We start from the raw sequence: 10,909 nt of genomic DNA, 5'->3' as shown, positions 1-10,909 counted from the left end.
AAAAATCAAAATAAAATAAAAAAGAAAGAAAAAGTTTGAAGAATATCTAAAATGTGCCTCACTCATAACAAACCTAACAAACCTTTTTTTGATTTTTTTTTTTTTAGGGAATCTGCTTAATTTTTAAAATAAATATTTACATTGAGAATACAGTTAATTTAGTAGCTTTCTTCACATTTCTGAGAGTCACAGAAGTTTCATTCATGTTTCAAGCAGTTGAGATGGTAAAGATTCTACTTCATAGGAAATGAATTACATTCAATGACACCTCACAACAGCCAACTGGAAGATTATTCCATTGCTTTTGAAGCAATGGTTGGGCTGGCATCTGTGATAGTAGCCAAATAAATGAAATTTCTGTGTAACACATGCTGGTACTGGGTGCACTCATTTGCCTGGCCTTTGTTCTGATACTCCACAATACAGCAGATCAGCTGGTCATTCTCCTCTAGGACCCACGGGATCATTTTGATTGACTTCTGCCCTGCCTCTCAGCCAGTCTGGTATGAAGGCTACCAACATCCTGGGAAGCCAGGTTGAAACCCAGTCTCAGGCCCCACGGATCCTCATGCATCTAGTAAACCTAGTTTTATATTTAAATTCTGTGGCTGTCTTCTATGAAAATGTATGTCATTAAAGGCAAATAAGTTTGCAAGAACACATGAGTATTAGTGTTTCCTTAAGATATACTGTGGAAATAATAATCAAACAACTCGTAAATAAATCATTCCTTAGTTGTGATCCATTAGTCAGTACATTTTAAGTATCAAGAGAAATTTGTAGATGTGTTATAGACTGTGGTAGCTAGCCTCCAAAGTGGCCCCCCAATTATACTGGCCTCCTGGCATTTATGGGTTGGTGTAGTCCCCTCTCACAATGAATAGGACTGAACTTTGTAATCAATGCGATATTGTTGAGATGGGACTTCCGTGGCTAGGCCATAAAAGCCATTGAAGCTTCTACCTTGCTCTTTCTGGGGAAGGCCAGCTACCATGTTGTGAGAAAGCTCAGGCAGCCTGGGGGAGAGGCCCACATGGGGAGGAACTGAGGCCTTTTGTAAACAACAAGCACCACTGAGTTAAGTCATCTTGGAAATGGATCCTCCACCCTTAGTTAAGCCTTTGGATGACTGCAACCTCATGAGAGACTCCTGGCCAGAAAATATCATCTTATATTAACAAACAATAAAATATTCATATTCATACTCTAGTATATGCTTTTGGATTTCATTTTAGACATGAATCTATTAAATAGGGCTTATTAGGAGGGATTCCTTAATTATGTAAATCACCATACACTACTGGCAGATTATTATCATAAAGTGTGTTTTTTAGAATGTAAGGGTGACTCTGAGACTGACAGACTCCATTGAGATTTTCAGTTATGGAAAACAATACCTATTATAGTAGATACTTTTGATTGGAGTGAAGTTTATGAACAAGTATTAAATGAGTAGGCAATTAAATCCCTTTTTTGTGGTTTTAAAAGGTGAAATTTTAATTATTCAAACATCCTTTCAAATGTAAAAGAACTTAAAAAAATCATTATGTGTGAAAATGTGTCATTAAATAACTATAAAAATATTCCCTTCCCTACTTGAAGGGAAAATGCTGCTTTAACAGGTACATATTTAAAGTAAAACTACACTTAACAAAACACAGATATACTGATTACTTTTCATGATTTTATGTAGTCCACTTTTACCATAAGATGCCATTTAAGTGTTTTCTTTTATACTTTTATATATCAAGGATTACTGATTCTTTAAAAATTCCCTTGGACTACATTTTTACAAATAAAATATACAGCTACTTAAAAAAAGGTTCATGGCCCAAATTCATGCTGTGTTCTGAAAAGACTCAAGCAGAGAATTTAAAGTGGTCTCAAGTTGGTGGTGCGAGTTGACTCCAAAAAAAAAGCTCTTTTCCAAACGCGTTACTCTTTCAGTCTTTAAAACCTGAACTTTCTCTTGCCTCTATTTCCCCTAGGAGTTACCGCTCCATTTATTTGCCACTGTGTACTATACCGCCATTGTCTCTGCTTGATCTTGTCACTGTCAATTCCTTTCCTCCCAGTCTCTTTTAAACCCATTCAAATCCACTCCAAGCAAACTTTTGCCCTGATCACTCTATGAATGGCAACTTCATCCTTCCAGTTGCTCAGGTCAGAAATCTTGGAATCATCTTTGACTCTTTTCCTCATACCCCATATCCCATCCTTCAGAAAATCCTGTTGGCTTACTTCCAAATCATATCTGGAATTTGTCCACTCTTCACACTTTCCACTGCTACCTTCCTGGTCTGAGCCACCAGCATCTTGCCTGCTTAGTTTATAGCAATAGCCTCTTCACTCATTGAAGTCGGAAGTCTTCCCACTTCCACTAAAGTCTAGTCTCAACAAAGTAGCTCCAGGGACTCTTTTGAAATGCAGATTAATCCTACCACTCTTCTACTCAAAATGACTCCCCATTTCACTTAGAGTAAAAGTCCTTGTAAGGCTTTACATAATTGAAACTCCCTTGTTTCATTCCCTATAACCTATACCTTTGCTGGCTTGGCTCTAGCCACACTGGCCTCCTTGCTGTTCTTCCACACCAAGCTCCTGCCCTGACACCTCTGCAGTGGCTGTTCCCTCCACATGGAATGCTTTTCCTCAGGGTATCCACATCTCTTGCAAATCCTTACTCCAGGAAGCCTACCCTGACCACTCTATTTAAAATGGCAACAGATCTCCCCCTCACTCTCATCTTCTATTCCCCCTGTTTTTTCTATGGCAGTTACCACCTTTGCACATACATGTTAATTGTGTTTGTTTGCCTCCTAGCTCATGCTCTAATTTTGTGGGGGGAAGACTCACAACGTCTTACTCTCAAATGCCCCTTACTTTCAAATGGTTGGGCCAAAATTTAAAAAGGGGTGTAATCCATTGATTGTTACGAAGTTCCTTCAGTGAGACTGAAACATATATTTAAAAAAGGAAAACACTTAAAAATGGTGTTAAAAAACAAAATTCAACCAACTAAATGTGCAGATCTAATTGGCTTTATTCAATGATTTATGAACCAGGCAGCATCCCATCTAGTAAATAGGAAGGCACTCCTTCAGTGGTACAAAATGGAAAGCTTTAATAGAAATGGGGTGGGACAAGGAAGTTATGAGTAAAGGAAAAGAAAGGATTGTTTCAGGTGAGATTACCTCTCTAGTGTTGATAAGCAATTCCAGAAATTCTGTTCTTGAGACAGGCTGAAACTGCCATTAAGTCTTGGTTTGCTGTCCTGGGGGATAGTGGCTCCACCTTGAGCCTGTTGTTTCTTTCTTCTTCTTTTTTAAAAAAAACGATGGCTAAGATGGTAAATTTTGTTATGTGTATTTTACCACAACTTAAAAAAAAGAAAATATCAGAGCACATAGCTCTTGTAGAATAACAAATATTTCAAGAAATTTTTGTTTCAGTTATATATGTATGAGTACTTAGGTGTACTTGGTTTAAGGTACAATGTATTTCTTACTATCAGTCCCAGTCAAAATTAGAAAAAAATTGCTGTAGAGAAAGTTCTACACACACTCATCAGCTGACATGTAAAAGACACTTCACAGCAGCATTGTTAGTGCAAAAGCTGGAAACGATCCAAATCTCCAGAAGACTAGAATGGATAAATGTGGTATATTAAACAATGGAATACTATACAACAGTGAATGAAAGAACTACACAGACCCGCTTTTCTGTGGATGCCAAAAGCAATGCTGAGAGAAGCAAAGTCCTGGAGAAAACAAACGATTCCACATACAAAGCTCAGTATCAAACAAAATAAGATCTGTTTAGTGATACATACACAGGTGATAAAACTACAAAGAAAAACAAACGAAGGTGAGCTAAAATTCAGAAAAGTAATGATTAAAAACTTAAAATCATCAATCTGACTAAAGGTTTGGGGAACTGGAATGTTTCTCAGTATTTCCCAATTTAATTGCACTTGAACATAACCTCCGTGTCTATTTCTTGATCTTACCCCCGTCCCAGCTACTAGCGTAGAGGTTGGCACCTACTTATTTTATTTATGTATTTTTAAAGGGCCGAACCATCTGATAATTTGGTTTTCTGCGTAATATATATATCCTAAATAGGATAACTTCCAAGGCTAGCGCCTGGCAACGGCTCCGACAACAGCACTGATCAACTGTTTGCTGAATGAATACCTGCACTGTGGCATACTTTAGTTCATTTCAGTACTTCGCATCTTAGTCAAAATTCTTACTGTGGCTTCAGTTGACTGCCCGTCCCATCCCCTACCCCCTCTCACAGGCTCTAAAGTCGTCAGGCTCCTGGTTCTAGAGGCCCGGAGGCAGTTTTCTCCCTGTCTCTGAGCTGAGGAAGCTGAGAGGGAGAAGGGTGGAACGTCTGGGTTAAGGCAAAAGTGCTTCCCAGGGACTCAGGGGTGTGGAGGTCACTGTCAAAGCTGCCCTAAGGCCAAGGAGGCGGGCAGGGCTCGCCCTGGCGGTTCAAGTGAGGTACCGCGCGCACTCTTTAAAGTAGGGTCTGACCAAACTCACTAACACCGGTTCTCCGGTGACATCACCACCCCTCTGGACTCCTGATTGGAGGAGTTCATTGGCTCAATTCTCGCGATGATTCTCCCTCCAGGTCCTCTTGCTTGCCTCCCCTCGCCTCGACCCGGTAGTCGCCTACAGACCACGCTGTGAGCCACGGAGACACCGTAGAACTAGACCAGCTTCCGGGACTCGTCCTGACGGCTCCTACTCTTCTCAGACTCTCACGGGAACGAGGTTTGGCTCCCAGGCGTCCTGCTTGCCCCATCCGCGGTAGCGCTCGACTCTCCACCGCTCGGCTCGGCCACTTTGCTAGGGCCGCCAGGCGATATTCACCAATTCCCGTCCTTCAGTTACGCGAGAATTTGGCCGTCTTGAAACTGATTTCCGGTCGCTTAGGTCTCCATGGAGATAGCACTTTAACCACTTTTTTTTTTTTTACCTGTCATTCCCCGGCCTCCACGTGGTTGGGAAATTGCCCAGATAATGTTTGTGGGAGTCAGCCAGAAAGTTGTAGATGGGAGTGAAGCAGCAATCAGAAGGGAAGCAGCCAGTGGGACCCAGGAGGAGTATAATTTACTGAGCATCTTCTGGCCACTTAAGCAGTACCTTAAGGTGGGCACGGGATTTTCCGCTATTGGGAGGCCCAGTTCTTCAGGACAAACGTTTAGACATCCACTGAGCACGCATAAGCACCAGACCTCTTTGTGCAGTCTTGAGGGTTCCAGGATCAAATCCCGCTGCAGATTTGCTCACCATTCACCAGAGAATAGCCTCCCCAGTTGTCTGTCTCTATTCCTTCTAAGCTTTGTATATTGGTGACTTACCTAGGAAGTGATCCCCAGTGATATTCCCCTTGATCTAATCATGTCACTTTTCAGATTCTTACCTTGTCAATGCTTTTCTAACTGTGTCCATTTTTATTACCATTTTCTGTTAAGTGGATTTTCACATTTCATTGCTGTATTGATTTCTTACTTAGCAAAGGGACCAAAGGTTCTTCAGTGTCAGGACTAGCTTGTCATTTGGATATAGAATTTACTTAAGATGACAGGTAGTCCACTTGCTGCTGTTAAAAGTATACATACCTTTTAGAACATCACTGACAAATGTTTGTTAATTAACTCATTTGTTTATTCATCAAATATTTATTAAGCACCTAATATGTGCCAGGTACTGTTTTGGGAATTGAGAGTTAAAACAGTGGACAAAACAGATTAAAGTTGCTGCATTCATGGGATTTATTACTAGGGGAGACAGATAATATGCAAATAAACAAGTTCCTGTAACTTCAGGTAGTGGTAAGTACTATGAAGAAAATAAAGCAATAGAAATGGTCTGTATGTGTGTAGGAGTGGTGGCAGATAGAGTGGTCATGGAAGGCTTCTTGGAGGAGGTAATATTTGAGAAGAGACCTGAATGATGAAGAGTTGGCCTTGCAAAGATTTGGTGGAATAAACCTAACAGACAGAGGTATCAGGAAGTGCAAAGTCCCCTAGATGGTGAAGAGAAGATTAATTTGAGATGAACTGCAGGGGAAAGCATGGCCAGATTATTTAGGGCCTTGAAGGCCAAGTCTCAAATTTGGATTTTATTCTAAGTGAAAATGAAAGCCCTTGGAAAGTTTTAAGAAAGAGAGTAATTAGATTTGAAAAAAATTGCTTTGATGACTGTGAAAAGAATGGACTCTTCAGAAGCAGGATGGAAGTTTGGAGACCAGTTGGGAGGTTATTGCAGGAGTACAGGTGGAAAGGTTAATTCAATTTCTGTTTGGATATTCCCAGTGTTGGGAAATTCTCTTTTGAAAGGCAGCACATTTTATAGTTGAACCGTAGCGTTCTTCCTTTGTATTGAGCTGGAACTGGCCTCCCTGAAGCTTGCACTGACATTTCCTAATTCTGTAGACATTTACAAATTCTATAGCCATCTCAGATAGAAGACATCTGGGACTTCCTTGGTGGTCCAGTGGTAAGGACTTGGTGCTTTCACTCCATGGCCCCGGGTTCAAACCCTGGTCAGGGAAAAGATCCCGCAAGCCGCGCAGTGCAGCCAAAAAAAAAAAAAAAGACAGAAGACATCTATTCCTCTTTCTCCAAAGCAGTCCTCCAACAACAGCAGCTCTTTTAAGGCACTCGTCCAGTCCTCTTTTCTCTAGGCCAAACACCTTTGGTTAACTGAACTGTTCTCTGAAGGGAGGTGCTCTCTTGGCCCTTCAGAAATCTGGCTCTTCCTTGGAAGCTCCATCATTTGCTATGGCTCCTTAAGATATGGCCACCAGCATAGCACCTAATGCTCCACATGTCACGACCTGTGAAGATGACCAAGGGATCAGGCATTCCCTTGGTCTAGTTGACTTCTAATGTGGTTTTTAACAGTCATGTTGTGCTATTGGCTCACATAATATTCAAACCACATATTGAGCTGTTTCAAATCACATATTTTCTCCCCCACCTCCCCATCCTGTATTTCTAGATTATATTTTTCTAATCCAAATGCAGCATTTTACATTTATTTCTGTTTCATCTTGGTAAATTTATTCCAGTTTATTCGTCGTTTTTTTTTAATCCTAATTCCGTCATCCAACGTGTGCTCCCACCTTTGTGTCTTTTATAAATTCACTATGTTATGTCCTCTAATGTCTACATTATAAACACTGCTAAAAATGCTAACTGCACCAAGAAAAGAGCCCTGTGTGGCATTTCCCTAGTGGCTTGTCTTCAGACCGCATGGTACTATTAGTGTGTATCCTTTGAGTACATTTGTTCAGCCCATTATGAACCCTGTTAGCTGAAACAAACTCTGTTCGTTAACTAAAAGCAAACTCACAAGGATAGTATGTGAAAGTTTCCTTTATCAAATATTTTGCAGAAATCAAGATATAGCATCTCATGATACTGTCATGATCTGTCAGTCTAAGAAGTAACGGAGGTTAGGTATGCATAGTTTATTTTGGAAAAACCATGCTGGTTTCTTTGTTATTACTAAAATGAAGGTTTGCTGTATTTTAAAATATAAAGACTGGGTAGGTAAAAGTAACTTTAGACATTAATAAACTCTTCTTGAGTCTAAAAAAGTTTTTCAAAGCAGAAATCCTTAGATCAGTAGTTCTCAGCCTGTGGCAACTTTGCTCCCCAGGGGACATTTGGCAATGACTAGAGACATTTTTTGGTTGTCACAACTTAGAGGAAGGAGGATGCTACTGGCATCTAGTGGGTAGAGGCCAAGGATGTGTTAACTATCCTCCAGTGCCCAGGACAACACTCTATAGCAAAGAATTATCTGGCCCAAAATGTCAGTGGTACTGAGGTCTTTAGTGCATTAGTGTCTTAAAACTCTTCTTTCTTGTAGTGACTACTGTTAATTCTATTTAAAATGGGTGTAAAGAAGAAGAAAGAAACGCAAGTTACTTCATTGACCGTTTGTCATCAGGACCTTGAAACTTTGAGATGTAAGTGATTTCTGACTTCATTTGTTGATCTCTTTTTTAGGTTGCAAACAGTATATTTATCTCTGGGACTCCATATCACATAATGTTCAAACTCTTGGTATTTAATTATTCCATGTTCTTTACATTCAGTTTTGGTTGTAAAATGGTTTTCTTAAACTTCTATCTTCAAACTAAGTTCTGCCAGGTTTTTTTTTTGTTTGTTTATAAATATTTAAATTTTATAGAACACATGACAAAGGCAAACTCATCTCCATATATTGTTAAATCACTGAAGAAATTTTTGTGTGTGTGTTATGTAGCTTTGGCTGATGTAGAAGGGAAGAATCTAGCGTCTTTGCTGTTACATTGTGTACAACTCACTGATGGAGTGTCACAGATCCATTATGTTAAACAGGTAAGGCTGATTTGATATTCATGAGTGCATCTTGAAGGTTATCATGCTATTATGGACTTTTAAAATTAACTGATAATTTTTGGCTGCCAATTATTTAATATAAATGTATCATTAAAGAATAAGGGATTGTTTTGTTTTTTCTAGTCATTGTATGATATCTTTTTATTCAGAGTGGCAAAGGAAGCCATACTTAGGCTTCCACCACTATTGGAGCTGTATATAGGTAGGATAATGAAATAATTGTGCATACCTTTTTGTTTGTTTGTTTTTTGAATTTTATTTTATTTATTCTTTTATACAGCAGGTTCTTATTAGTCATCCATTTTATACACATCAGTGTATACATGTCAATCCCAATCTCCCAGTTCATCAAACCACCACCACCACCCCCCGCCGCTTTCCCCCGTTGGCATCCATACGTTTGTTCTCTACATCTGTGTCTCAGTTTCTGCCCTGCAAACCAGTTCATCTGTACCATTTTTCTATGTTCCACATATATGCGTTAATATACGATATTTGTTTTTCTCTTTCTGACTTACTTCACTCTGTATGACAGTCTCTAGATTCATCCATGTCTCTACAAATGACCCAATTTCGTTCCTTTATATGGCTGAGTAATATTCCATTGTATATATGTACCACATCTTCTTTATCCATTCGTCTGTCGATGGGCATTTAGGTTGCTTCCATGACCTGGCTATTGTAAATATTGCTGCAATGAACCCTGGGGTGCATGTGTGTTTTTGAATTATGGTTTTCTCTGGGTATATACCCAGTAGTGGGATTGCTGGGTCATATGGTAATTCTATTTTTTGATTTTTAAGGAACCTCCATACTGTTCTGCATGGTGGCTGTATCAATTTACATTCCCACCAACAGTGCAAGAGGGTTCCCTTTTCTCCACACCCTCTCCAGCATTTGTTGTTTGTAGATTTTCTGATGATGCCCATTCTAACTGATGTGAGGTGATACCTCATTGTAGTTTTGATTTGCATTACTCTAATAATTAGTGATGTTGAGCAGCTTTTCATGTGCCTCTTGGCCATCTGTATGTCTTCTATGGAGAAATGTCTATTTAGGTCTTCTGCCCATTTTTGGATTGGGTTGTTTGTTTCTTTAATATTGGGCTGCATGAGCTGTTTATATATTTTGGAGATTAATCCTTTGTCCGTTGATTAGTTTGCAAATATTTTCTCCCATTTTGAGGGTTGTCTTTTAGTCTTATTTATGGTTTCCTTTGCTGTGCAAAAGCTTTGAAGTTTCATTAGGTCCCATTTGTTTATTTTTGTTTTTATTTCCATTACTCTAGGAGGTGGATCAAAAAAGATCTTGCTGTGATTTATGTCAAAGAGTGTTCTTCCTATGTTTTCCTCTGAGAGTTTTATAGTATCCAGTCTTACATTTAGGTCTGTAATCCATTTTGAGTTTATTTTTGTGTATGGTGTTAGGGAGTGTTCTAATTTCATTCTTTTACATGTAGCTGTCCAGTTTTCCCAGCACCACTTATTGAAGAGACTGTCTTTTCTCCATTGTATATCCTTGCCTCCTTTGTCATAGATTAGTTGACCATAGGTGTGTGGGTTTATCTCTGGGCTTTCTATCTTGTTCCATTGATCTATGTTTCTGTTTTTGTGTCAGTACCATATTGTCTTGATTACTGTAGCTTTGTAGTATAGTCTGAAGTCAGGGAGTCTTATTCCTCCAGCTCCGTTTTTTTTCCCTTAAGACTGCTTTGGCTATTCAGGGTCTTTTGTGTCTCCATACAAATTTTAAGATTTTTTGTTCTAGTTCCATAAGAAATGCCATTGGTAATTTGATAGGGGTTGCATTGAATCTGTAGATTGCTTTGGGTAGTATAGTCATTTTCACAATATTGATTCTTCCAATCCAAGAACATGGTATATCTCTCCATCTGTTGGTATCATCTTTAATTTCTTTCATCAGTGTCTTATAGTTTTCTGCATACAGGTCTTTTGTCTCCCTAGGTTTGTCCTAAACCTAGGAATGTCCTATAAATATCAATTAAATCTATCTGGTCTATTTTGTCATTTAAAGCTTGTGTTTCCTTATTAATTTTCTGTTTGGATGATCTGTCCATTGGTGTAAGTGAGGTGTTAAAGTTCCCCATTATTATTGTGTCACTGTCGATTTCCTCTTTTATAGCTGTTAGCAGTTGCCTTATGTATTGAGGTGCTCCTGTGTTGGGTGCATATCTATCTATAATTGTGATATCTTCTTCTTGGATTGAGCCCTTGATCATTATGTAGTGTCCTTCCTTGTCTCTTGTAGCATTCTTTATTTTAAAGTCTATTTTATCTGATATGAGTATTGCTACTCCAGCTTTCTTTTGATTTCCATTTGCATGAAATATCTTTTTCCATCCCCTCACTTTCAGTCTGTATGTGTCCCTAGGTCTGAAGTGGGTCTCTTGTAGACAGCATATATATGGGTCTTGTTTTTGTATCCATTCAGCAAGCCTGTGTCTTTTGGTTGGAGCATTTAATCCATTCACGTTTAAGG

At 39.1% G+C, this 10,909-nt stretch overlaps 1 protein-coding gene, 1 non-coding gene and 1 pseudogene across 3 annotated transcripts in view; 2 read left to right on the top strand and 1 right to left on the bottom strand.

Annotated features, from left to right (window-relative positions):
- Positions 1 to 290: 290 nt before the first annotated feature.
- On the bottom strand, positions 291 to 522 carry LOC133074635 (SS18-like protein 2; annotated as a pseudogene).
- Positions 523 to 4,663: 4,141 nt separating this feature from the next.
- The window catches only part of THADA (THADA armadillo repeat containing), a 318,246-nt gene continuing 312,000 nt past the window's right edge, over positions 4,664 to 10,909 (top strand). For both annotated transcript variants that reach the window (XM_061210468.1, XM_061210467.1), the window contains exons 1-3: positions 4,664 to 4,784; positions 7,896 to 7,995; positions 8,295 to 8,389. In XM_061210468.1, coding sequence (XP_061066451.1) covers positions 7,920 to 7,995; positions 8,295 to 8,389 — 171 coding nt within the window. In that variant the 5' untranslated portion in view covers positions 4,664 to 4,784; positions 7,896 to 7,919. The remainder of the gene's footprint in view (positions 4,785 to 7,895; positions 7,996 to 8,294; positions 8,390 to 10,909) is intronic.
- Positions 6,499 to 6,570, top strand: TRNAK-UUU (transfer RNA lysine (anticodon UUU)). Its single transcript has one exon. It is a non-coding gene; the product is annotated as a tRNA-Lys (tRNA).

This window comes from Eubalaena glacialis, chromosome 14, assembly GCF_028564815.1.
Source record: "Eubalaena glacialis isolate mEubGla1 chromosome 14, mEubGla1.1.hap2.+ XY, whole genome shotgun sequence".
Classification (NCBI taxonomy): domain Eukaryota; kingdom Metazoa; phylum Chordata; class Mammalia; order Artiodactyla; family Balaenidae; genus Eubalaena; species Eubalaena glacialis.
The sequence above is the reverse complement of the archived record's forward strand: the minus strand, read 5'-3'. Positions and strand labels throughout refer to the sequence as shown.